Source organism: Glycine max, chromosome 11 (assembly GCF_000004515.6).
Source record: "Glycine max cultivar Williams 82 chromosome 11, Glycine_max_v4.0, whole genome shotgun sequence".
Taxonomy (NCBI): domain Eukaryota; kingdom Viridiplantae; phylum Streptophyta; class Magnoliopsida; order Fabales; family Fabaceae; genus Glycine; species Glycine max.
This window is the reverse complement of record NC_038247.2, coordinates 36,419,263-36,446,652: the sequence shown is the minus strand read 5'-3', so window position 1 is coordinate 36,446,652 and position 27,390 is coordinate 36,419,263. Positions and strand designations below refer to the sequence as shown.

At 33.5% G+C, this 27,390-nt stretch overlaps 4 protein-coding genes across 7 annotated transcripts; 3 read left to right on the top strand and 1 right to left on the bottom strand.

The window, feature by feature from the left end:
* Window positions 1-1,435: 1,435 nt before the first annotated feature.
* On the top strand, window positions 1,436-3,320 carry LOC100784364 (probable E3 ubiquitin-protein ligase RHC2A). Its single transcript, XM_003537411.4, has one exon. It carries the CDS (start codon window positions 1,581-1,583, stop codon window positions 2,760-2,762), a length of 1,182 nt encoding a protein of 393 aa, XP_003537459.1. The 5' UTR covers window positions 1,436-1,580; the 3' UTR covers window positions 2,763-3,320.
* A 9,010-nt stretch (window positions 3,321-12,330) lies between these two features.
* On the top strand, window positions 12,331-14,418 carry LOC100783835 (aspartic proteinase PCS1). Its single transcript, XM_003537410.5, has one exon. The coding sequence runs from the start codon at window positions 12,621-12,623 to the stop codon at window positions 13,956-13,958; it is 1,338 nt and encodes a 445-aa protein (XP_003537458.1). The 5' UTR covers window positions 12,331-12,620; the 3' UTR covers window positions 13,959-14,418.
* Window positions 14,419-18,738: 4,320 nt separating this feature from the next.
* Window positions 18,739-23,622, top strand: LOC100816448 (E3 ubiquitin-protein ligase SDIR1-like). Of its 3 annotated transcripts, none has more exons than XM_006590285.3 (9): window positions 18,739-18,995; window positions 20,117-20,281; window positions 20,463-20,517; window positions 20,635-20,687; window positions 20,802-21,030; window positions 21,193-21,307; window positions 21,899-21,944; window positions 22,515-22,637; window positions 23,160-23,534. In XM_006590285.3, exons 2-9 carry the CDS (start codon window positions 20,204-20,206, stop codon window positions 23,280-23,282), a joined length of 822 nt encoding a protein of 273 aa, XP_006590348.1. In that variant the 5' UTR covers window positions 18,739-18,995; window positions 20,117-20,203; the 3' UTR covers window positions 23,283-23,534. The 3 variants fall into 3 exon arrangements, with proteins under 3 accessions (XP_006590348.1, NP_001242131.2, XP_040862370.1); NM_001255202.3 differs by having other exon boundaries at window positions 18,756-18,995; window positions 22,512-22,637; window positions 23,160-23,622; XM_041006436.1 differs by lacking the exon at window positions 18,739-18,995 and having other exon boundaries at window positions 20,116-20,281; window positions 22,512-22,637.
* Window positions 23,623-24,449: 827 nt separating this feature from the next.
* LOC100815917 (peptidyl-prolyl cis-trans isomerase FKBP20) lies at window positions 24,450-27,236 on the bottom strand. Of its 2 annotated transcripts, none has more exons than XM_026124287.2 (6): window positions 26,845-26,867; window positions 25,818-25,936; window positions 25,474-25,607; window positions 25,310-25,389; window positions 24,985-25,077; window positions 24,450-24,877 (listed from the first exon to the last, which is right to left on the bottom strand). In XM_026124287.2, the coding sequence occupies exons 1-6, from the start codon at window positions 26,859-26,861 to the stop codon at window positions 24,727-24,729; spliced, it is 594 nt and encodes a 197-aa protein (XP_025980072.2). In that variant the 5' UTR covers window positions 26,862-26,867; the 3' UTR covers window positions 24,450-24,726. The 2 variants fall into 2 exon arrangements, with proteins under 2 accessions (XP_025980072.2, NP_001242048.2); NM_001255119.2 differs by lacking the exon at window positions 26,845-26,867 and adding an exon at window positions 27,153-27,236 and having other exon boundaries at window positions 24,457-24,877.
* Between the last annotated feature and the right edge of the window lie 154 nt (window positions 27,237-27,390).

Here is a 27,390-nt window from a genome sequence, read left to right as displayed (position 1 = left end):
GAGAAAATAAATTTCAATTTTCTTTTTATATTTAGTTTTTATAAATTTTGAAATTTGAATAAGGACTAGCAACCAACCAAACACGGCCTTAAAAGATGAAAAGTAAAAATGCACGTCAAAACGCTCCTTTAAGAAAACTAATGACGTGTTTGACAAAAAAAATGTCCCCTGACCCCATTACATTCGAAAATGTTTGAATCATTTTTCTATCTATTGAGAGAAAATAAATGATAAATAATTAAATTTATCTTTAAAAGTATCAAGTGCTGATCAATTGATTTTTTAAAGATGAAAAATTTAAATATAATTTTTGATCGTATAAAAAGCATAATAAATTAATCATACAATCACAACAATAATAATAAAGGATAAATATTTTGAAGGGAATGTTAATAATGTCATAAAATAATTTAAAAAAATAAAAAATTATTTAATACATTAATATTGGAAAAAATATATTAAAGATTCTTTAATTAACATTTGAATTTATTTAACTAAAATACAATGTTAGTGTAATCCTTTTATATTATGATTGATCTATTAATAATGCGTGATGAGTTCTTGGATTTTTATAATAATTATTTTAAAATTTATGTGCAAAATGATTTTTTTGTTTAATTAGTAAAGTAATTTTTTTTTATCCTAACCATGCATAAAAATTAAAATATTTGGCATATTTGTTAGTAAAACACATAATTTAACAATATTCTAAACAAATGTCCAACTCATCTGCTTGCCATTTTTTATGAAAGGAAAATAACACAGCTTTCATTTATTTGCGGTAATTTACAAAAAAGGGAGGACAAGAGAGTATATTATAAAATATATGGTATTTTTTTTTTGTTTATAAAGAGAGTTGATATGGTATTAAAATCCGAAAATCTAACATTTTCATATCTTTTCCTCATAAGTAAGACATGTGAATGACGGGAGGGAGGGAGAAAAAATGTGGATTTCATAATAAATTATATGTGTGTTTATTATTTGTAATTTGAATGTGGATTTTCTTTATTTAAAACTAGCTAGAACGATTTTTTTTTTTTTTTGTAATAAGAATGATTCTTTTTAATAATTATAGGTTTCTTTGTCCGTTTACAAGGCTGATTCTGATTCAAAAATATATTTGTTAATAATTACTATAATTTTTATAATAAGATATAGTTTATATAATGCATTCATGTTTATATTAAGAGAGGAGAGGATAGATAAATAAGGGGAGTAAAATTTAAAAAATACTGAAGGAATGATTGGTACGTGTCCACACTGAGGCAGAGAGAGCGTAATCGTAAAGTCCGAATCAAAGCAAAGTCTCTCGCTCCCGAAACGGCTCATAATTCATAATCATCAAAACGGTGTCGTCTGGGTTCTGTCCAATCACGTAGAGCCACGTGTTTGGCGACACGCTAAGACATGACTACGCGGTTTCGCTGTTATCTTTGTTCCACGCGACACATGTTCTCTCTCTCCCAGGGAAGAAGAAATCTGAAACCCTCAGAGAGAAAGAGAAGTAAGAAACATTCTGAACAACACCACCCCATCCACGATCTTCTCATCCTTAAACTGTGTTGTGCGGATCTCAGATGATGATGTCTTCCGGGACATCCTCGTACTGGTGCTACCGCTGCAGCCGCTTCGTCCGTGTCTGGCCCCACCACACCGTCGTCTGTCCCGACTGCGACGGCGGCTTCATCGAAGAAATCGAACACCCGCCCCGCTCCGTCCACCTCGACCCCCGACGCCACCGCCATCGCTTCCCCGCTGCCGCCATGTACATGATCGGACAACGACCCTCCTCCGACCCCCGCCCCGCCTCATCCCTCCGCCGCACCCGCCGCAACGGCGGCGACCGCTCCCCCTTCAACCCCGTCATCGTCCTCCGCGGCGGCGCGGAGGACGAAAGTCGCGGCTTTGAACTCTTCTACGACGACGGCACCGGTTCCGGCCTCCGACCCCTGCCACCAAGCATGTCAGAGTTTCTTCTCGGATCTGGCTTCGATAGGCTTTTGGAACAACTCTCTCAGATTGAGATCAACGGTATTGGAAGGTACGAGCACCCTCCTGCTTCAAAAGCAGCCATTGATTCATTACCAACCATCGAAATCGATGACACCCATTTAGCCATGGAATCACACTGCGCGGTCTGCAAGGAAGCTTTTGAAACAAGCACTGCAGTTAGAGAAATGCCATGTAAGCACATATACCACCCTGAATGCATTTTACCATGGCTCGCACTTCACAACTCTTGCCCCGTTTGTCGCCACGAGTTACCCGCAGATACCCCAAATCCAAATCCAAATCCAAATTCGAATTCGAATTCGAACCAAAATCCGTCACAAAATGTTGGCTTGAACGAGGAAGAGAATGTTGGGTTGACGATTTGGAGGCTGCCCGGTGGAGGGTTTGCTGTTGGGAGATTCTCCGGTGGAAGAAGAGGTGCTGATAGAGAGCTTCCTGTGGTTTACACTGAAATGGATGGTGGGTTTAACAATGGGGGGGGTGAGCCGAGGAGGATTTCTTGGTCTAGAGGGAATAGAGGGAGGGAGAGTGGAGGGTTGAACAGGTTTTTCCGCAATTTGTTTGGTTGCTTCAGAGGAGGAAGTAGTAATACTAGTAGTAGTGGTGGTGCTAGTGCTACTCAGCGTTCTGCTTCTAGTAGAGAGTCTATGAGGGCGAGTTCCTCTCGTTCTAGTACTATGGATCTTTCGCCGCGGTCCCGCAGGACTTGGTCTATGGATGTAAACAGTGGGATGAGAGCATGGTAGTTGTTGTAATGAGATTGATGACCTGAGTAAAAGGCTAAAAATCTCAACTTTGTTTCTGGGGTTCCCCTGTACCGTATCATTGTCATAGTGTACATAATGGGACTGATTGATCGAGGGTCGTCGAGGATGCAATGCAATGCGATGATCATGGGGTCTTGTGATTGATTCTCACATTTTCAGGATGTTGGGTGGGGGAACCGTTGTGTTAGCAATAGGGGGATAGGGGCAGGGAGTGGCAGCAGCAATGGGAGAAAGTGAAACCAATGGAGAGAAATGAGATTGAAGGAGAGGAGGGACTCGGGCTGTGATTGTGAAGTATTTGTGTATCTTTGGAATTTTTGGAGGGAGGGGATATATGATATGATGATGATCATCGTGAACTTCATTTTACTTTGATAATATGAACTGAAGCATCTTCGTATTGTTTTTTCATTCCATGCTTTATCTTTCTCGTCATTGCTGTACTTCAGTTTATGATCCTTTAAATTCATGGTGTCGTTTTTTGTCATTGGTTTTATCATACTGCTGCCTTGAATTGATTGTGTTGATGCTGAGCTATTTTACCTTGCTACAATTTGTATAGTTTCCTACTACTAGCCAAACAATCGATTCTTTGATTCTAAACAAACATTTTGTATGGCTTTACTTGCGTTTGTGTCTCCCTTCTGGTTCAGTTCGTGTTTTATTGATCATGTAGCAGTTTTTAACTTTTTATGGTCCAAAAATCTAGTATTATTCTTCTATTGTAGTTCAGTATAAACCCATTCTTGAATTCTTTTCACGGCAATTCTGGGTGAAACGAACTTTGAGATTCGGGAGGCAAAAATCCAAGGCAGCTCCAAAATCTAATGGGTGAAACCTTCAACTGTGTGATTTACATTTATTTACAATACATCAATTTCTTAACTGTTTCTATTTGGGGGGGGTGGGGGGGTGGGGAAATAACCAGCCCCATATCTGGTCCTCTTTTCTCTTTCTAAATTGTTTTTATGGTTGGGGTTTTAATGATTTAGACACTTGAGTGTTTCTCAACCTTTATATATGCACGACTTGTGGTTATTATAAATAGCAATACTCACGAGTCATGAATCTAAACTGACTACATGTTCTATAATTTTTCTGCTATATCATAGTACCAATTTACAGGTTCATGCTAATATTGTGCTTGGTGGCTTTTAGGATTTTTATATCCCATTCTTTTCATATAGTGCTTGCTACCAAGTACCATCTATGAATTCGTACTATTTTGTATCAATGAGTAGTTGATTATATTTTGAGCATGGACATTTACCTATTATCATGAAGGTAGCATGCCAACTAACTAAACCTACTGACCCTTCCTATGAAGCCAATCAGCTTTGATCTCTTGGCCTTTTATGCAAGTTAGGACAACTAGTATGCAACCCCCCCTGCATATTAGCTCACTTGTTTCTTAAAGTTACATTTTTTTTACCCACAGACAAGATGCATGACAACTGTTTTCTTCATCTTAGGTTGTATTTAGTAAAATTAGTGGACATATTAACTAAATGAAATAGATAACAGTTTCAAAGATGTTTCAAAGTTGTAAGTGGGAAGCTCAAAACTCATGATGTAACATATTGAATTAAAACTGTACAATAAAACCAACACAATAAAAATAAAATGACATAAAGTGATATTTTAATTATCTAGCATAATTTGAAACTAGGTAATTTATATATTTTTAAAATAATTATTACTTTTCTTATTTGAATTTATTTCAAATAATTTATCACTTTTAAATTTTTTAAAAAATAATTTCATTCTTATTTTCAAATAATTTTTTTTCTTATATTAGTCATTTTGTTGATTTTATATTATAAAAAATGATATTTGATGAGAGCACGAGAGTATTAAAGGTTGTTGAAGATAAAAGGAGTAAAAGAGAAATTTTAATAAAATAGTGAGAGAAAATATGGAAAAATAATAAAATAGGAGCTTGTAAATTTACACATTTCATAAAATAATATTTCAAAAAAATAAATTAGAAGTCCATGAAATACTATCCTTTATTAAATAACTATATTTTAGCAAACAATTTAAAAATAGTTAAAAAAAAGAAGAAGAAATTAACTTATTTAAATGTGCCAAGGCAAAAGAAGCTCATATTTTCTTTCTATAGCAGTTCCTAGAAGCCTTTGCAACGTGGAAACCTGTTACGGTTGTAAGAAAACTATAAATAAACAAATGGGCAATTGATATTCATGGGACTGAATGCCATTGTTATAGGCATGGTACTTGTTTTGGCAAAATATGAGTTGCTGAGTTGTACACGTTTGGACAGCACTACTATTGGCCAAGATGGGTTTCAGTTCTGTTCTGGTGGGGACTGACCAAAAGGTTGGCATGTAACTTGGAACCAGAATTTGGTCATTTAGTACACATCTTCTCAGAAGTTACGATCGTTGAGACTTGAGAAATGAAAATAATTGCACGTGCACTGCTGGGTGGATAGTGAATACTTATTTTTTTTTTCCCGCTAGCCATTCAAGTGCCAATAATTTCTACACATGCATGACTTTTACCCATGTATTCAAGGAAAATTTGGAAATTGGGGAGGGATCTTATACGATTTCACCATTAAGGTAATGTTGATGCTATTGCTTGGGATCGTATCATCGAGAGAACATAAATATTCTATATGCTTAAAGCATTAAACAAGAATGACCTTATTCCTATTGGTTATGATTTAGATTAAATACCAATGAATTATTAATCCGAATGATATTGAGTTTAAATATTCTGATTGACAAAAAGTGATTGAAAAAAGTATTATTAAAAGTAATTAATCAACTTTTATGATGAATATCAATTATTAATAAAATTGATAAATATTCTTAATTGATAAAAATAATGATTTAGATTAGATGATTAAAGGATACAAATCTTTATATGTATGGAATCCTCATTTTCCCAATTATAAGCCGAGAGATGAGCATCAAAATCATACAACAACGGCACTAATTGTGGGCTGTGTATGAGCTGTGTAATATATATAATACTACTATGATATTGTTATGCTAAAGCAAGTTGCCACGTTTCATTTATAAGGGGAAAATAAAATCTTGCCATGTTTAATGTAAGAAAGCTAGCGTCCAAAAATTTATATCATGAGAGATTAAAGTTTAGGAAGTGAGGCTTACCCATTTTATGTTTGGTACACATTACAAGTTCCAGTTCCACCAAGGTTTACAACGTATATGCTCTGTCCCTTTCTTACTGTGGTGGCTGTCACTAGTTTAATGACATGTTTGATTTATAGGAGAAAAACAAAAGAGAAAATATTGAATTTAAAATAGAATATAAGAGATATAAGTCTTATAGATATAAAATTTCTCTTATATATTATTAACAAACGCATACTAAGAGTTACTTAAAAGTCTTAAACCGTCCATAATTTTTGTTAGTTATGATGATGCTCAAGTTTATAACAACTTTAGCGGTTTTTGTTTTTGTTTTTTTTTTTTTCTGAATAAAACAATAAACAGCAATCCTAATGTTATATAACTTTACGGTTTTTATTGTATAAACGACAAAACGTACCACAATAAAGTTGTATCTTTCCACGTTTGCTTGGGATGGGTGTATCCCGGCCAATTATTTTGTTTGTATAAAAAAATATGACCATACAAATTATTAGTACAGATACTAAAAATATATGTTAAAGTTTGTTAGTTTATTTTTAGTCTTTTTCTTGTATGTTTCTTTGATGCGAATTGCTTGTCAATCCACTTCTTGGTTGACAGAGATAAACACTTTGTGCAGATACTTGAGTAAGTTAGTTTGGTGGGACAAATAGTTAGTTTAGAAGAAGACTCAATAGAGTAAGGCACAGGCTTAGAATTGAAGGCTCGTATGCTAGTGTTTTTGGTCAACAAGATGGGGTACTATATTGATACAAATATATAGGAGTATTCATGACGTAACCACATAAACTAAACTCTGTTTTTTAGTTAATATTGCTCCACTTTATCAATTGAGTTTACCTCCGTTAACATTCCAAAAACATACATAACTAAATATCAAAATTCATGAAGTTTAATTTTTTTTCACATGTTTATAACATTAGAATTATTGTTGACATTCTAATTAATCACTTCATAGGTAGATAAAAGTAGGAGAAAGGAAATGATATGTTGTTGGCTTGAGTCTTCCATTAATAAAAATTAATATTTGTTGATAAAAAAATTATTTCATAGATTTTTTTCAATATGCTTGAAAATGGGTTAAATATAGAATGATATTCTTTATACTATCAAGGATATATTGAAATATTTTAAAGTCAGGTGATTGACAACAGAGATAAGTGTGTATTGTATAGATTTAACTCAATCTTTTAAAAAACTTATATCTTTATCTAACAATTCTCACAACAAGGTCTAATGTTTTTTGAAAGCATGAAACTTGTGGGGTTATGTATCAATGCCCAATTAATAATACAAGTCAAAGAATGATTAAGCATCTTCATCATTTTACTATTTGACAAGATTAGGCCAAATTGTCTGTTAGCCTGTCTTAATCGGATGTTGCACAATCACATCTGTAGAAACAGTCCATGAAAAAATAATCACAAATAACCATGTCAGATAGTATAAAAGGACCTATTGATATATAAGTTAAATTTAAAGTGCTGTAATCCGTATTTTAAAAGGTTATAATAAAACCACCTTATCTATACTTATTTTCTTAGTTGCCTATACTATATTCCTAGGTTCTCTAGGAGGAAGTATTAACAAAAATTCACCCATCTAAATAACCAAAAAATAAACTTGAATATTCTGTACTAAGAACTTAGTTTAAGAATTGTATCCTCATGTCTCTTTAATGTCTCTTTAGTAACAAAATATTTATAAGAAAATAGATAACTTTCAAGACATGATGATATAAGGATGGTCTCTAGTGTTTCCTTAACCAAGGAGATTGAATGGCCACCTAAACGATTTATAGGTATTATTGGACCAAAACAATATCTAAACTTGAGAGATAACTGCTTGCACAAATACGAAGAGTGCCATTATTGTATTTTTTTAATTTATAATATATATTATAAATTAATTAATTTTAATATTTTTGTTTAGTTGATCTTGGAGATTACCATCACATAATGTCCAAATTTTCAATGATTTTATTAAACTATTAGAGCATTAAATTTAAAAATGATTATTGTCTCACAGTGTAAGACCACTTAAACAGTGAAACTGGTTCATTCATAAATTTTATTCTCTCCATTTCATTATAGTTATTATATAAGAAAAAAAATTGTTCAAAATAATTATCATTTGAATCTTCTGTATAAAATAATATAAAACAACTATTATTTTGGGAAGAAATAAGTAGTATGTTACGAAAGCATTAAATATTTATTTGCTAGATTCTAGCTAGACTGCTAGAGCTTGTGTTCTCTTTGTCCATTGGTTTCTTCTTTTACTGGACTGGGCCTTTAAGCCTTTTTCTCTCATTTCCTCGCACCAATAACAAAAAAAAATAATACAATTTTAAAAAGTAAGCACTGCATGATATTCATATTTTTAATACCATAATTATTTTTTAATAGCTTTTTTATTTCTTTATCTCACACACAGACACCAAGATGACTTGCTCGTCTTACTCATAATTAAAATCTTCTCTATTTTTTTGAGCATTGTGTGTTTTGCATCCAAAATTGACGTTCACACATCACTAGCTCCTTTTAGTCTTTATTAAAATTCTCTGTATTTTATTTTTTATCATTTTGTGTTTTGTATCCAAAATTGACGTTTGCGTTTGCATTCAAATCAAGGCCACACCTATTGCGTAATAATTTTCTTTTGTCCTCTACTCTCATGCGCCATATTTTTCAGATTTTATTTCGTTTCCTCGCCTTATTTATATATGTACTCAATCACCAATTCACCATAGCTTTAATTTGTGTAGGGATTGGGACACAGTTCAATAAACTTTATTAAAGGAAGGAGTACATTTTATAAAGTAGAATATAAAGTTACACATAATTGTATATTAAAAATTAATAATTAAATGAAAGTAATAGTGTATAAAAACTAAAGAGTATTAGTTAAAATTAGAGGACACTGTGCGGAAATTTTGTTTAGGAATTTTCTACCAAATGACAAGATAATTAGCGGTGGAGTTGACGGTGGTAAGGTATACTTTTCAACCCTTCATTCAATTCCAGCTTCTATGGTGATTAGTGGGGTTTGTTGCAAGCATCATCTTTTTAGCCGTTCTTGTTGAAGATAGTTCACAAAGAACAATTTTAGGGCTTCCTGATTAGAAAGGCTTTCGCTGTATATATGCTTTTGTTTCAACCTGGCTCTGCCCTAGGGATTTATTTGGTCACACTTTGATAATTTGTTTGTTGAAGGTGATAATTTGTCGGCTCCTTGGCAATATATACAGCTTCTATATATGTAATTAGATGCTATTTATGTACTTTTCAATAGATAATCATTTTTTTTTTCAAGTTTGTAAGTAGCACATAAAAAAATGGGAAATATGGTAACGAAATTAATCGTCAAAATGGTGAGATTACTCAGCCAAATTGGCTGCCTCTAAGCCTCTTATTATTAGCATGATTAGAGCAATCATAGAGCTTAATAATAATTAATGAATGAGAACTGAAAATATGACCGAATAGTAAGTAATAAGTTTGTATATATATCCTCGTAAAAAAGTTATGATTTAATCTCCTCTACTAACATAAAATTAATACTTAATATTTATCGATAATAAAATATTCCGACTAACATCTTTAGAAAGAGAATGACATCAATTAGCTGTTTGGGGAATTAATTTAACCCCGTTGGGATTGCCAAGAATCAACTTGCGTCACTCTCTCTGCATGCTGTTTATCTTGATTGAAAAATTGTAACGAATCCGTTTAGTTCCATCTTCTGAGGCAAACTTAATAAACATTTGTTATGCAGCAGTTCCAGGGCCTTATGAGTATTAATTTATCAATTATCATGCGTAAATAAAGTAAAATTTTCAAGTGGGAATTGTAGCCCTTTTTCTTCTATGAAGACATAAATTACATAGGAGAACAGAATAACATATCAGCACATTCAATTGACCCATAATTAAAAGGAAGGGTAGTTTTCTATCATTTTAATTGAAAGGCATAAAGACAGTCATATTAGAATAGTAATACCAAATCCTAGGTCCATGTTGCTAGAAAAAACAAATTTGATAGCATTGAAATGTCTCTCAATTTGATTTGTTTATGACACCCGTACATTAGCGGCATGTCATTATGTGCAAATTTCAAAGGAAAGACCAAAGTAGGGGAGTTGTTCTAATTGAAATTTGATTGTTTTGGATGGTCCCTAATCTTAGTCTTAAGGAAGCTGGAAAAGACTCAGATTAGTAAAACGGACAAGAAATGGTCACTCATAAGTGGCGTGTAGTTCGGCCACGATGACAACGTTGGGTGGAGCAAGTGAGAAATCTTTTAACATTTTGGATTTTGTTTCTTCATTTGGGTGGGTTTATTTTGGTAATCCAAGATGGATAATAAACAACTCACACATCCTCAATCAATTAAACAGACTCTTTTGTATTTTTGAGTGGGGTTTGAACAAGTTTTTTAGAACAATTTTTATATATTCTTCTATGAGTTTGCTTTATAGTCTTGGCTAGGATATATATAAATAAAGTAATAGACATAAATAGTTAAATCTGTAAAAAAAAATAGTTAAATTAATAAATACAATATTAAAATTACTTAATTTTAAACAAGAAAGCTGATTATGTATTGAATATTTAATTATATCACTTGCAATGCATATAAAATATAAGAATTTGTATTATTTATAGTTCTAGAGTTATATGTACGTAGGGCCACAATGATAAAAAATTCTTGATATTCTTTTTAGACCTGACTTGTTAATTAACTCAATAAATTTTATTTATAAGCTAAAGTTAAAAATTAAGATCATTGAATTACTAAGGTTAAATTTCAATCACTAAATTATTAAAAATAAAAAAATAAAATAATGCTTACACTCCTCCAAACTGTCATTATTTAGAAAGTATCATTAATTTAGTTGGCAGATATATTCTTTTCATAAGGTTTTGTAAATCAAACAATTTCTTAAAAGAAAAAAAAAACTGATATCGCGAAAGGCTACTCATATATATTATAAAAAAGATGATCCTGCAAAACTTTGATAGTAAAGAAAGGAATGAAACAAAATCCATATTGCAACATTACTCTCCCCACAAGCCTTACCTCTATGATTAATGTACAGAAATTTTACTGTTGCAAAGTCTGGAAAAGATTAGATTAAATGTACACAGTTCTACCCTTAAAGGGAAAAGTCAGTGTCGCCATTAAAATTTATAACTAATCAGGCCAGTTTAGTCAAAGACTCAAGCTTTTACCTTCTAAACTTCACATGAAAAGACTAGTAAACCAAAATTCAACATAATATTTTATTCGAAGCAATCAACTTAAGGGTTTATTACGGGAGACAACTATATAACCAAATCTTAAAATATATATAATTGCTAATATCAGTAGATTATCACCAACTAATAATATACAAGCAACAAACTATTTCCTAACCTATCAAAGACAAGTCCAAAACAAGCTGAACTATTTCACATTTGTACTGAATTGACTGAAACAGAAAAATTATAGAACATGTTGTCAGCTTAGCTGCCAGCACTCTCACAAATAACCATGCCTAAGATTAGCGTGTTTGTTTACTTTTCAAATAATTTTTTAATAATATACTTAGGCTAATAGGTGTCTCAATCTACATTCAAACACACACTAATTTTTAATAGAGTCAATGGATAATAAATATGCCAGTTCATTATCTCCAAACCCGAACCTCTTCTCTCCCGGTTTTCCTAAAACTCTGCACTTTATGTCTACGGTTCTTCCTTCTAAAGTGACACCTTTTTCCTAAGAAAACTCAAAAAAGCATTGGTAGTATCTAACTTTATCTCTTTTTTCTCTTTAGCTCACCTTTCAAATTAATCATGTCAACAAGAGAATTAATCAACGAGCATCAGTGTTATAAAATGCACTTTCCGCCCAAGCATAATAATACTAGAATACAAACGTGCACTGCACTATTTTCTATACTACGAAGTAATACAATGGGTATGAATGAAAATAACAACAGTAATTAATATAATATAATATGATTTACGAATAATTATGTTTCATAAATATCTAATCTAATCAGAAGTTCAATTTTCATATCTAGTGTAAATAAATCAGAGATTCAATGTCTCTGCAGCAATATTTAAAAATCTCAACTATTTGTATATCACATTCTTTCTCTTTTTAACAATTATTAGAATAATCAATCATGATTTGGATTTTTACTGTAAGAACAGCAGATAATCTCTGGTTGAATATGAAAAAACATCTACGTATGAAAAAAATATCAGTTCTTTAAATAGATTTTCATATATAAAAAGAATAATTTATGAAACCAACTAATTAAAGAATACCCTTTATTAAAAAAAATACTAGTAATAAGTAATAACATATCAGTCACGCGGTCAACTACTATATAACAAAAACAAATTAACACCACTGTAAAGGTTGCTATGTAGTCCACATATTCCTCTGCATGTCATGATACAATTCAAGTTCAAACCAGCTTTATATATGAATTTGGAGAAAGAAGATGTACCTCAAACACATTCCCACCACACAGTCACTGCCTCAAAGGAACCCCAATAACAAAAACAGACACACACTCCCTTCCCCACTCGCTCTCCCCATTTAATTTCCATTAAAATTCAAAAGCTCCAATTCATAGTAAACCAAACCAAAAGAACATACACAACACAACACAACACAACACCCCAACATCCAACATGTTCTCCATTCTCCTCCTCCTTCTTCCTCCTCTAACAATCACTCTTTTCACCGTTTTCCTCCAAATCCAAACCACCTCTTCTCTCTCCTCTTCCCTCCAAACCCCTCTCATATTGCCTCTTAAAACACAAACACTCCCATATGGCTTAGTTTCACTTCCAACACCATCGTCCACACGTAAGGTCTCATTCTACCACAACGTAACCTTAACCGTTTCACTAACCGTAGGCACGCCCCCACAGAGCGTTACCATGGTCCTCGACACAGGCAGCGAGCTCTCCTGGCTCCACTGCAAAAAACAACAAAACATTAACTCAGTTTTCAACCCACATCTATCTTCCTCCTACACCCCAATACCATGCATGTCTCCTATCTGCAAGACTCGAACTCGAGACTTTTTGATACCCGTTTCGTGCGACTCAAATAACCTCTGCCACGTCACCGTCTCCTACGCCGACTTCACCTCCTTGGAGGGCAACCTCGCCTCAGACACGTTCGCCATATCCGGGTCGGGTCAACCGGGAATTATATTCGGGAGCATGGATTCCGGGTTCAGCTCCAACGCAAACGAAGACTCCAAAACAACCGGGTTAATGGGCATGAACCGAGGGTCGCTCTCGTTTGTGACCCAAATGGGGTTTCCGAAATTCTCGTACTGCATCTCCGGCAAAGATGCTTCCGGCGTGTTACTCTTCGGCGACGCCACGTTCAAGTGGCTTGGACCGTTAAAGTACACTCCTTTGGTGAAAATGAATACCCCATTACCCTACTTCGACCGGGTCGCGTACACGGTTCGGTTAATGGGCATTCGGGTCGGGTCAAAACCGCTACAGGTTCCAAAGGAAATCTTCGCGCCAGATCATACCGGGGCGGGTCAGACAATGGTTGATTCGGGTACTCGATTCACTTTTCTTCTCGGTTCGGTTTACACTGCTTTGAGGAACGAGTTTGTGGCGCAGACGAGAGGGGTGTTGACCCTTTTGGAGGATCCGAATTTCGTGTTTGAAGGGGCGATGGATCTGTGCTTTAGGGTTAGAAGAGGGGGTGTTGTGCCGGCGGTGCCGGCGGTGACGATGGTGTTTGAAGGGGCGGAGATGAGTGTTTCCGGTGAGAGGTTACTGTATCGGGTGGGGGGTGATGGTGACGTGGCGAAAGGGAATGGTGACGTGTACTGTTTGACGTTTGGGAATTCGGACTTGTTAGGGATTGAGGCTTACGTGATTGGACACCATCATCAGCAAAACGTGTGGATGGAGTTTGACTTGGTCAACTCCAGGGTTGGATTTGCTGACACCAAGTGTGAACTTGCCAGTCGAAGACTTGGTTTGGATTCATAAGTACATGTTTGGATGTTCATTCAAAACTCATTTAATGGAAAAAAGAAGAACATACATTTTTGAGGTAACGTCTATTATATTCAACAAAACTGTTTCACAAACACACATTCAGTTTTACTTTGGTTTGGGTGTGGCCTACCATTTGGGAGATTAGGTTAGTCTCGTGGAAATTTGGAGAAGCGAATTATATAGGTTTGGTAAATATTAGTTGTACTAGTTTTGTTCTTATTTTATTTTGAGGATGTGCTAGGTTTGTTCTTAAATCTAACTACTTGTTAGTGACACATGCAATTTGGTGAGGTGTCATGTGATGATGATGTTTTTTTATTAAGAGGTTCTTATTTTGGTCAATCTGTATAGGTAAGTGGAGGCAGCAGAGAAGTATTAATGGTAGGGTAAGTAATAGTGTTACTTAATGTGACAGTTACAACTAAGTGAACAGAGTTTAATTTAAGCTGAAGCGATCTTGCTTGCCAAATTGAACTTCTAGTATAATTTTAAGAATTTAGTATGTTACTGCACAAGTGTTTCTTTTGTGAAAAGGGATTCTTAAACTGATTTGCCTCGGTTAAGAGTTGGTCTTAATTTTTTGAGTATCGTTGATCTTAATTTAAGCTGAAGCGATCATGCTTGCCCAATCGAAATACCAGTATAATTTTAAGAATTCAATGTGCTTTTGATTTCATGGTCAAGAATTGATTTTGATTTTATAATTAATTTTAGATACATTTTTATATTGTAAAAGAATTCATAAATACTTTTTGGATTTAGAATTAATTATGGATTAAAATAAGTAATTTATGTGTTAAATCTAAAATTTTGTATTAAAATTTACTTATAATTTAATTTTATGATAAAAACATTTAAACTAAATCATATATCTTTAAAATCAAGCCATAATTAATTTCATTCAAATTAATTTTGTTAACCACCATTGAAACATCCACTCAGTATTTTACTGAAGCAATTTTACTGAAGAAGTGTTTCTGTTCTGAAAACTGAGAAGGGATTCTTAATTTCTTATACAGATTTGCCTCGGTTAAGCGTTGATCTTAATTTAAAGTATGAACGTGTTTCGTTTCGTGTTTGATGACTCTACGCTCTTTTTTTTTTTTTATTTTGGTTAGAATGCGTTTTGCGCACCTTGAAGAATGGTTGATTGGTTTTGGCTTGTTGCTGGTTTTATTATTATAATACATTATATAAAATACGTTTACTGAATTAAGGTTTAATTATTATTTATTTTTATACTTGAATAATCTTTATGTTTTTGTTTTTTTATTTAAAATTTATTCATTTTAATTCTTATGTATGCACTTTTTAAAAACTTATTCATCTAAAATTATAGGTACTAAAATAAATTAAAAATTATGTGTATGGACTAAAACAAGTTAAAAATGTATGTGTAAGAATTAAAACGAATAATTTTTAGATGTAAGAACTAAAGTGCCAAAATTTTGTAAATATAAAGTAAATAAAAAGTGATTTTAAAGTAAATTTACTTAAATTTGCCTCTCAAATAAAAATAATTTACTTAAGAGTGTGTGTGGATAGGATAATCTAATTAGGTAATGTATTTTTTATAGAGAATTAAATTCTTTTTTATTAAAAGTAACTGTTTGGATATTTTAGTAAAAAAATTCAAAATTTTAAAATTTTAAAAAGGGATTTAAGTTAGTTGAAAGAATAAAATTTTAAATTCTATCTTCAAGGGGGTGAATTTGAAAATTTCTCTCTCCGTTGTCGCCATGCCCCTCCTCTGCCACCTTCACCGGCGTACTTGTGACTTAGCTTCTCCGACGTGACGTCAACGCCGCGGCACGCCGTCACCACGACGCTCACGCCCTGGTTAACGATGTGGATGCACTCGAACACATTCATCGAGTTGTCGTGGTTGGCAATGGTGATGTCGAACATGTAAATGTCGTTCACGAGGTGGTACACGACGCAGTAGCGACTCTCGACATCGATGATGACCTGGCTGCTGGACGCCGCCAGGGGATCGTCGCCAATGGACTCCGCGGCATAGGCGTCGTCGGGCGTGGAGTGCTTAATGGCGGCGAAGGCGCGGCACGTCTGACGAAAGGCAGAGAGTAGGGGTGGGTAAGCGGGTCGGCCCGCCCCGCATAAGGCCTACCCGCATTGACAGCTGATCGGACTAGCCTGTCCCGCATTTTTATACGGATCTAATAAATTGGTCTGTCCCCGCCTCGCGGACCCCGTGGATCAAACGGACCGGTCCGCGGGCCTAGTTTTAAAAGAATTTCAATTTCAATAAAAATGCAACACAATCAAATTAAGTTTAATACAAATGTAAATAAAATATCAACAATTAGTCAATTACATAAATAAAATAAATAATGTCTTAACAAAAGAAAATCCAAACAATAAATCTAAAATATGAAACTTAAACATCTCCAACAACAAATGATTCCATATTTGAAGTAGCTTGAGCCTTCTTCATCTCCACATCTTCATATTCTTTTCCTAAAACTCAAAATGATAATAAATATTAAAATCAACTCAAGTTAAGTGATTAAAAGACAACAATTATTACACATTATTTACCTTGCTCATCAAATCCTAGTAACCAATTTTTAGTACATATCAAGGCTTGCATATTATCACCAAGAAGTCTAGTTCGATATTTGTTAAGCACATGTGAGTCAATACTAAATGCCGACTTGGAAGCCATAGTTGTAATTTAGATGCTTAAAATATCACAAGCCAACAATGAAAGATTTGGATTAAGCGAGATTCTTAAGGTGTTGTAGTTGGTGGGATTCTCAAACCATGGATTAAGCGGGCTTACGGGCAACCCACAGACCCTGCGGGCCAAACCCACACAGTTCGTGGGTTAAGCGGGCGGGCCCAAAAATATTACATAACCATGAACTATTTAAAAAAATCGGTCTGTTACCTGCGCACACCGCGGGCCAGTCCATGGACCTGGGTCCGTTTACCCACCCTTAGCAGAGAGGACGTCCAGGGTGGGTGAGGGAGGGAACCACTCTCTCGTCTGGAGAAAGATGTTGGGTCCATTTGCAAGGTTGCAGGGAAAGTGTTAGACAAGACATTAGAGATTCCGAGATTGTTGAAGAGAGAAGTTATATCCAAACACAAAATTTTAAAAATAAATAAATTTAAATTGAAGTATTTGAAATTCTCAAAATTTAAAATTCTTTAGAGTTTTAAATTACCTCATCCAAAGAAACTCTAAAAGATTTTTTTATAGTAAAGTATTGAAAGATATAAACATTAATTATAATGATCAATTAATTACATAGTTTATTGAAGAAATTAAATAACTGTGTGATACTAATGAAAAAACTATTAAAAAGTAAGAATTAAAACAAAAAGTCATATGCAGTAAAAAAAAGTTATATTAAAGGAAAAATTGATAAGGTAAAGACCGCAATATCAAATAAGGTAATAAATGAAAACCTTCATTAAAATATTAAAGTTAAAACAGGAAAAATATAAATTATAAACTCAAATATTACTTCAAGTAATATTTTTAAAAAAACACTATAAAATAATAAGATAGACTTATTTATTCGATAGATTTATTTTAGTTTAAAAAACTTCAACAACTAATCAAATAAATTAAAAGATAGCTAAAAAAATTTAGCAGTAATAAATTATTTAATAACTCTAACAATTTTACTTTGTTAAACATTTTTACATGGAAAAAAGACGCTACAAAACAAGCTAATGTTGCCTGGTATTTATGTTTTTCCAATCTATCACATTTTTTTTTCCTTCTAACTTTAACTTATTTGAATTGACTTATAAGGTTGTTTACTTTCTTTTTTTTTTCAATAGGCAAAAAGTTATTTACTTGTTTGCCAAATTAAATTAACACAATATTTTTAATTAATTATTCATTGTATTTCAAAATTCATGTCTTCTACATGTCATTTAATTCAAGAATGGATTTTTCGTTCTTGATTATTGGTCCTATTGGATCACTAAAATTATTGTTTATTTAAAGAATTATATTCTTGATCAAGATTTGGTTTATTTTGGTCACCGCTGCAATTGTAATTTAAATTTTGAACACGCAATCTTCATAGTCATTTCTCATTTTTCTCTGTATCACTTTTGTATTCGTTTACACCAATGCCTCCTCACATAATCTGTTTGAAGGTCTATCAGTTTGTGCATTAAATAATGTAGTATTGTATTAAAAGTTTGAGATAATAATATATATTTTTATACTTAATACAATATTATTATTGTTCTGTAGCTGTATACTGTATTACATATTACTGGCGGCTCTTATATTAGTTTTTATTTATTTAATATTTTAAATATTAAGTTTACGAGACTTTTGAATTGAATTTAAGTCTGAAATTTTTAATAAAACAGTTATTTTTAAAATCTTTAACTTGAATTATTTAGTAAATGAATCAGTTTGTTAAATTTTCAATAAGTGTTTTACCTATTTCTAGTTTTAATCCTATTACAAAAATGCATTTAATAAGAAATTTATTTTTTAAACGAGAGTAAAAGTAAAAAAAAAAAACAGTTTTAAAATTATTTATAAATAGTTAGGGTTAAAAGTTATTTATTATTGTTATATGATTATCTTGAGAGTGAAATTTTCACTTAGACATATTTAGTTATTTCTTTTGAATGAGGAAAATATAACACATTGTTTTTCAATTTTTTTTTTTACCTATTACATTACTTATTTTATCTTATACTAGTATTTTTCTCCTTCTCTTTTTTTATCGCTGTAATTTGTAGTAGCAGAAGAATGGACGTATATGCTTGAGGATTACCGCACACCACACACAGACTTGACCTCTGACCTCTGTTTTGTTTAACACAAAATCTAAAAGGAAAAAAAAAAAAAAAAAACTATATCACCGATTCTCGTGATCTTTGGCCTCGAATCGACTCGAATCGAATCGAGAGGTAAAAGATCCAACCCCGCCTCGCCTCTGTTTTGTGATCGAAAGCCATAAAAAGTTGTTTCCGATCACAACCTCAATCGTATTAAGCTGTTGTTGTTCCTCGTCGTCAATTTCGGTAACTCCCTCTCTCTGTAATTCTCCGAGCGATTCCATTTTCATCACCTGAAATGTTCCGCCAATGTTTGTTGTTATATTTATTGTTATTATTAAGTGTTTCTTTGTTGTTGCTATTCGATTGCACGTGATTTCAAGATTGAGCTAGGGTCGGTTGACACCTTTGATTTGTGTATCTCCATTGGATTAGATTCTTGCAAATTGTGTAATCTTCTCTAAAGCTTCAAGTGATTTTTGCGTCAAGGTTCTGGTGTTTGGTGTGTTCCTAAGGAAAATGGATTTAGGTTAGTGGCAGCTAAGTTTTTTGGTTCTGTCAATTTATGTTATCCTTTATTGGAGCTGGTGGATGGATGGCTTCATTTTGTCAAGGAAAAAAAACCGGTTACAAGTCAGAATTGATGAATTATGTTCTGTTACTTAATTCTAAAATAGGGACTGTTCCGACCTCAAGTCCGTAGGCATTGTTAAGGTCCCTATAATCCGAGGTATTGTCTGTTTAGGTGCTCGGTGGACCGGCATGATTTTGTCCTTGTAAAAGATTCCTCAGTGGGTTGAGAGGAGAGGATGTTTATAAACGACCAGTGGCCTCGATTCCTTAGCGATGTGAGACTTTGTGGCTACCGGAACAGGGCCCAACTTATTTTTCTAGCTGTTGTGCCAAACATTTGGGATCCATATATTTTTGCGAATGCTCCATTCACTGTATAAACAGATTAACGGATATATATTTTATGATCATGTTCTATGTGAGACTGAAACAACTTGAAATGTTCATGGATTACTTTGATTGTATTAGTTATTGTGCTTTAGCTAATTATTTATCGTTAAGGCAGACACACAATTTAATCCTTTATTACTCCTTTGTGGTAGTGTTATTTGTAGGATGAAGATTTTTTATGCGTGATAATATTTTACGTTATTGGTTGATTTTAGGGATAATGTGGTATGTTGGATGCTGTCTTTCTATCTCTTTTGGTTTGTTGGATTTAGTCTCTTTATATAAATTGTATTATTGGAAATTTATCCATTTCCCCCTCTTTGTATCCTATTGAGCTTCATACCCAAGCATTTATCTGTTATTGATTTCTTGTCTACTGACTATGATTTTATTTGATATTTCAGAATATTGAAAGGTTTTAGTTGTTGATTTGGATCAAGTCTCTAGTCAACCTTTGAAATTCTTATTCCAGTTTTCAAATATATAGAGCCATGAGTTTTGTTTTTCGAGGAACAAGAGCAGATATTGAAAATGGGTTTCCAGGGTTTATACCTGAGAGGCGAGCATTGGTATGCATTTTTTGAACCAATTATCTGCATTTGCATGACTGTTTGGCACTGACCGAGCTGACATATTCAATTCTTTATTGTTTGTGTTTTCTTTTTCGATGAACAATAGCATCATCCCTTGTTTAGTTTATTTAAAATAACATCAACTAAAATTTTATACTGATTCCAATATTTTATTCAGCGCGTTCATGCAACACGTCCTAGTAATTCCAATTCACTCACTTTTCTCGTGACAGGTATTAATGTACTCATATTATGTTTGTTTTTATCACTTTTTGTGAATATGTTTTTTCTTTCCCTTATATTGCATGCAATGTCCCTCCCATTTACGCCTTACTGCTTGTATGTTTCAGTTCTTCTGTTATTCATGATACTGAACTCTCACCAGATGTCCCCAAACTTTCTGGTAAGGTCTTGTAGTAAGTAAAGCAGACATGAAAGTTTTTTTTTTATGAAAAAAACTACATTTAATTTATTCTAGTGGTTTATAAGGTCTTATCTGAGTTATCTCTATTTGCAGCTCTGGCTGGTGCTTGGTGTTTTCTTGATGGCAACAATGTTGAGGATGTATGCAACATGTCAACAGCTTCAGGTGCAGGCCCAAGCTCATGCAGCTGCAGCCAGTGGCATTCTTGGCCACACAGAATTGAGGTTGCATATGCCACCATCAATAGCTCTTGCAAGCCGAGGGCGTCTACAGGGTCTCAGACTTCAACTTGCACTTCTTGATCGGGAGTTTGATGATCTAGGTTAGTAGTTCTTTTCAGTTTTTGTGATATAAATTCATACTTTGCTACCCATGATAATTTTTAGAACTTTTTGAAAATGAATTCTGATAGTTAATTTAGCTCTAGTCTCTTCAGAAGTGACATATAATATATTCATATACAGATTTTTCTTTCCAATTTCAGATTATGAAACTTTAAGAGCTCTAGATTCAGATAATGTTTCTACTGCACCCTCCATGACCGAGGAAGAGATAAATGCTCTTCCTGTCCACAAATACAAGGTTTCTGGTCCTCAAAGGTAAGTAATCAATCAGATCAGTTATCATGCCCTCCCTTTAAATGGATGCTAATATTTTAAACTAACAACTCTTATTTGTAAGAGTGTTCTTTCACCCCCCGAAAAAAAACACAAAAGCCTCTATCTGTAAGAGTATTGCTTGATATACCAAAACCGAGTAAAATTCTGGTAAAAATTGATGTGGCAAAAATACAGCTCTATTTTTGTGTCATCAATCAAATATTAAGGATATGTTTGAAGGATAAAGGTAAAAGAGTAATGATAATATAAGGAAATTATGACAGCTTTGATTGTGAATAGTATAAATTGAATGATGACACGGAAACACTGATTTTTACTGCCATGTTTGGTACCTTTGGGATGATTATTATTACTGTGTATGACCATTTTATATGGTATATGAAGACCTTAAACTATACTTTCTATATTAGCTGTCCAGTACACTTTCACCTGCCAGTTTCTATTATTGACTTAAAATGCTAGTTGAAATGGGAATTTAGTCCTTCATCTGGAAATTTTATGGAGTCTATATATGCACTCTAAATAAATTATAGTACTGATTGTTTGACAAAAAGCTGCTTTTGCTTACAGTGGTAGTTCCTCAATGCAACAAACATCATCTTCCACTCCTGCTGAGGTATTGTCGACATTCTTGGCTTTATTTTTGCTTCTACCCATGTGACCTAAACAAATGAATTACAGTGCATCTCATGAGAACTTCACTGATTCCTTTGGTGCATTTTCTGCATGTTTTTCTTGTGATTTTCTTATGCTATTCTCTACAGTATGGGTGCTGGCACCCAAACTTCATGGATATAGATATATATATAGCACATTTATCTTGGTTGAGGACTCTGAAAATAGTCAATGCTGATGTATTATTTTCTTGGATACTATTGTATCACTTATATCCACCATTGTGCATATACTCATTGTAATTCTCTTCTCTTGGGGGAGTTAAATGACAAAGGATCATATAGATATGCAATGACTACATTGTAAGTAAATGACTCTATAGACATGCTTCACAAGAAAACATTATAGCGTTCTTTGGTCCATGTAGCCAACCTCACTTAAAGGGAAAAGGCTTGGCTATTGTTGTTCTACATGGTTACCTTTTCCTTACTGTCAAATTGTAAATTGTTTTGTGAGCTGTTATTGTGATGTTATATTTAAATACTTTATTCCTTTACATTTGTGGCAGAAGAAGCAAGATAATTCAACTGCTGTTGGGAGCATGAAAGCCTCTGATGATGAGCTCACTTGCAGTGTATGCTTGGAGCAAGTTGATGTTGGTGACGTACTGCGTAGCTTACCTTGCTTGCATCAGGTTTATTTCATAGCTTAAGCTTAGTAATCAGTAACTTTTTATCAAATAGCTTATTTTCCTATTTGTTTGATGATACATTGCTTCAATTCATCTCTGCTATTGTCATCTGAGTCCGAATCACTGATTCATAGAAGTAAAAAATATTGAAGTCACTTTGAACTTATGAAAAGGAAGAGAGGCTTTTCCATATAGAAGCAGCACCTGTGATTGAATTAAAAACACATGTTTTTATATAGTTATAAGATGCCATGCCAATTTTCTCGAATTTTAAATCTAAACACTTTTTAAAGAATTGCAATAAGTGTTAAACATTTTTTTTAAAGTTCTTTAAAGTTACTCAGTCACAGTATACCAAAACATTTGGGTTTTTAGGAAAGTAAATTTCAGTACGGGCATTGTTTATGGACAATTGTTGACTATTAACAAGTATGTCTGAAGTTCAATAAAATCAGTGTTGATATTCTGTATTTATTTATCTCGTGAATGGTACTGACACCTTGTTTATGTTTTTATTTTTTGAAGTTTCACGCTAACTGCATCGATCCCTGGCTGCGCCAACAAGGGACATGCCCTGTATGTAAATTTCGAGCTGGATCTGGTTGGAGTGACAATGGACATAATGATATCATCGCTGACATGGTTTGAATACCTCATCTAATTTTTATTTATGGACGTGTGATTATAATCTTCTACAACTGTAACTTACTCTCGTCATGTATCAAGATTAGTAGCTCATGACTAGTATTCGTGTAATTACCCTGACGTGTAGGGATCAGAAGAACGGCGAGTACCGTGTAACAACTATACAAATCATACAATTTGTTTACCATTAAACTTACATTTCTTGGGTCACTGTGCTTAACCCAACAGCATGTACAAAAATTTTCTTTTCTGCTATGGTGTTCTCTGTGTCAAAATGCTTGTATATCTGACGGGATTGGATAGTTAGCGCATGTTTATTAATGTTTAAGTTGGATCAGTTAGGATATTGAGTTCAGTGGATCATTTGGTTTAACTACGCGTGCAATAGTTATATGATAATCAACACATTTTCACGACGTAATGATTGATGTTATCCAAGATTTGATCTCAACTGTTTACTTAAATTAGTTACATGACCAAGTCATTTGTTCAGCCGGCCAAATTGAACTGTCTCATAAATATGGTTTAGTATGTGTATGTATCAAATACTTTTTGTCCACTCAAATGTTATCTTATGGTCAAGTTTTCATTAGTCACCAGTCGGGCTGTTAATGATCCCAATCAATTTATGATTTTGCTTGCAATTCGGTTAACTAAATGGGCAATTTTTTTCCCTCATTTGCTAAATAAATAAACTCCAAACGAACTTCAACATGTTGAACTCATCACCTTGGTTAAATTAGCATTTTTTTTTTATATTTTTAAACAGAATACCAAAAATTTATTAACTTGCAAACTCAAACTAGTATGTACCCAAAAAATACTCAAACTAGTATATAAAAGATTTAATATTAAAAATTATCCATGTACATCTAGAGGGAAAAAGAAAAGTGTAAATGTGGCATATATTATTTACTCTTATAGTATTTTACTACTATTGACATAATAATTATTTTAAAAGTTAAGAACAGAGGGAATCATTTGATCAAGACTGAGTACGTGTTCGGAAAATTCTTTTTAAAGGAGAAATAATTATTTTTCCCCAAAAGTTCTCTTAAAAAACAATTACATTTTTTTAAAAAATAAACTTAAACGTGTGAATACAAGGTAACACAAGCCACAACGTAACACATTATAGAAATGAACTACTCTAAATCATGGCTTCCATAGTGAAATTGACATAGGGAACTCATCATTCCCATCAACTTTATTACGTATCCAACGCTTATTATTACAGAATTGCTTGTATATATCAGCTAGCTACATTCAGAAGGGACGAAATATGGTGTCCATATAATTAGACAAAAGCATCTAGCCAAAGCAGCATTTCATTTATATAAGGTTTTGGATGGGCCAAAGGGGAAGTAGTGAGATACTGAATAGTGTATAACACATAACTATTTGATTGTCATCATATACCAAACTCATATAGATGTTTGCTAACTTCCTACTTTGCTTTACCTTTACCCTTTCCTTGACCTTTTTTGGCTTCTAACTTGGCTTGCACACGTGCGGCAGCCACTGCTTTTGCTTCTTCTCTCTTCTTCTTCTCTTCCTCTTTGGCAGCAGCAGCTAGCTCTCTCTGCTTCTTCAGCTCACTGTTTTTTTTTATCACAGGACATTATATATATTATTATTACTTTTCAATAAAAAAAGAGACATCCAAAGCACATAGATTTGGCAAAATATTAACTGTGTTACTTACTCAAGCCTAGCCCTCTCCTCTGAAACACTTCCCAAACTGGAGCCCTTCCTTGGCCGACAAGCAACAAGCTCAACTTCAAAAACAAGTTGTGCGCTGCAAAGAAATTGAAAAATTATAAATTTTCAGTCTTTAGTGTATGCCATAAAAGCCTCTCACTACACGTGGGAGTAGCCGTGCATTTGCCAAAGGCTGATTTCATGACATGATAGTATCATCGAAAATAATTAATTAGAACACTAGTAGAATTTGTATCCCAGGTTATTTTTGAACATTTTTGCTTCATAATTATGTTTCCAAACAAATAATTGTGGCATGAGAATAGTACTCTGGAGGAATATCTGGAGGAGATCCTGCACTGCCATATGCATATTCTGGCTTGCAAGTTATTTTTGCAACTTCTCCAACCTGGCAAAATTAGCAGATAAGCATGAGAAAAAATTGAAAACCTTTATTTAAATATAGTTTCATCAAAAGTTTGCTTTGTTAGACCTTCATGGTTTTCACAGCAATTTCCCAAGCCTTGATAACACTGCCCTTTCCAATCTCGAAAGAGAAGATGGTGTTATCTTCATGTGTAGTGTCAAAAACTTCACCAGTATCAGCAAGTGTGCCTTCATAATGAACTGATCAACATAGCAATATTGAAACAAGAATCAGTAAAATCAAGCATATGCAAATAAACCTTAAGATAATTAATATTTGGAATGACTTCTACAGAACCTTAAAAGACAACAATCACTTTACTAGATGAAAATTACAACAGAAGTTTTCTGACAATGTTAGTCCATTACTAGACTAGTTCCAAAATATTCACCACACTAGCACGAGCTTACCATCAACAAGAGGAAAATTTTCTGTTGGACCAACAGCATCGGCTTTGCTTTTTCTGACAATGGTCTTAATGACTCCTCCGTCGCCGGACAAATCAATTGCATCGCCCATGGTTTGCACTCTGTTAATAAGATAGAGAAGTTAACGAACATAAACATGGATAATTGAAGTATTGCCTACTCTCACAAGGTTGTATTATATCAAGTATCAAACTACTGAGAATAAATAGAATTTTAATCCAAACAAGCTGAACAGCAGAGACAAGCATGAACAAAAAATTCAAATTTAATGGCCATAGTCACTTAAGTATTTGATCACGTAACAGTCATTGTTCTATCTAAGAACTAACATTGTTGTGGACTATCAGTCGCCTCAGTGTTTGGTATCTATGCAATCACAAAATCTTCTGTATGTCTAAATGTTATTGTAAGCAAAGTCAACCAATTTCATAACTATGCAAAACAACATGCATAAAAAATTTGACCACCATTTGGCCACATCGTAAGATTGTGAAAATTAAATAGTGGAGCTCAGATGAACCATTCTAGATCCAAAGCTCAAGGACAGTATTAAATAACCATCTCCAGTTATCTGAATGTCATTGCATTGTGATATAGAGCATGTTTGGTTTCCAGTCCAAACTTGCTACGCACGAATTCCAAAACCAAATTCAATGGTCCACCACAAACTGAATAACTGAATGCAAAAGGAAAGGTGAGTATGTTTTTGCAAACTTCATTTTGTCACCCAAACATGCACATAGATGTTAAACTTACTATAGCTTAGGTTAGTGAAATTGGGGGTAAAAATGCTGGAAAAGGACCAAAAATTTCCTTTCACCTTGGTAAGATAAAGAGTCCATAAGGGTTAAAATTTTAATATATCATCTCAGTACAGAAGTACTGCAAATAATAATAATAATAATAGAAAACGGAAATTGAAACCAGTAAGCACAACAATCCCTACACATCAATCAGAAATGAAATACAATCAACAACATTTATCACACTGCGTATAATAGAGTAGTACATTTGACAAACCAACATCACATCATGCAATTCAGATTCCATCACATCCTTTGGCAATCTATGCCCAAAACAATGCAACGAAAAACAAGAGTCCAATTCTCCACAAAATAATAACTTTAAGTTCTCGAGTTTTCCAGAACCTTCAAATCTGCAAACTTTTGCTTATTTTTTACAAGACCCATCATTCACACACTTAAAAAGATTCGATAATTCAAATATCAGTAGCATATTACAGTTGTGAAAAATAAATATTACACAAAAATGAATCAGAAGCAACGAAAGAATGGAATTTTGATAATTGAGACTAACCCTTTTTGTTTGTTTGTTTGTTTTTTTTTTTTTTCAGGTGAAGGGTGGAATGAAGCGAATGAAGGGTGTAATTGATGAAAGCCCCGAATTTGGGTTGGCCATGCGATTGAAGAAACTCATCTGCGTCAGAGGTTTTCAGAATAAACGCCACAGGACAACACTCTCCCACGCGCACACCTAGCGCGTGATATAGGGTGTTTGTCAAATTACCATGCGCGTGTTTTATATGTGACGAAGA

Excerpts from the sequence above, each read along its gene's own strand:
- LOC100784364 (XM_003537411.4), top strand. The coding sequence starts at position 1,581 with ATGATGATGTCTTCCGGGACATCCTCGTACTGGTGCTACCGCTGCAGC.
- LOC100783835 (XM_003537410.5), top strand. The coding sequence starts at position 12,621 with ATGTTCTCCATTCTCCTCCTCCTTCTTCCTCCTCTAACAATCACTCTT.
- LOC100816448 (NM_001255202.3), top strand. The coding sequence starts at position 20,204 with ATGAGTTTTGTTTTTCGAGGAACAAGAGCAGATATTGAAAATGGGTTT. Across the intron at positions 21,031-21,192 it reads TCGGGAGTTTGATGATCTAG|ATTATGAAACTTTAAGAGCT; the intron begins GTTAGTAGTTCT and ends TTCCAATTTCAG. Across the intron at positions 21,945-22,511 it reads CATCTTCCACTCCTGCTGAG|AAGAAGCAAGATAATTCAAC; the intron begins GTATTGTCGACA and ends CATTTGTGGCAG.
- LOC100815917 (XM_026124287.2), bottom strand. Across the intron at positions 25,390-25,473 it reads TTGCTGTGAAAACCATGAAG|GTTGGAGAAGTTGCAAAAAT; the intron begins GTCTAACAAAGC and ends TAATTTTGCCAG. Across the intron at positions 24,878-24,984 it reads GAGGAGAGGGCTAGGCTTGA|TGAGCTGAAGAAGCAGAGAG; the intron begins GTAAGTAACACA and ends AAAAAAAAACAG.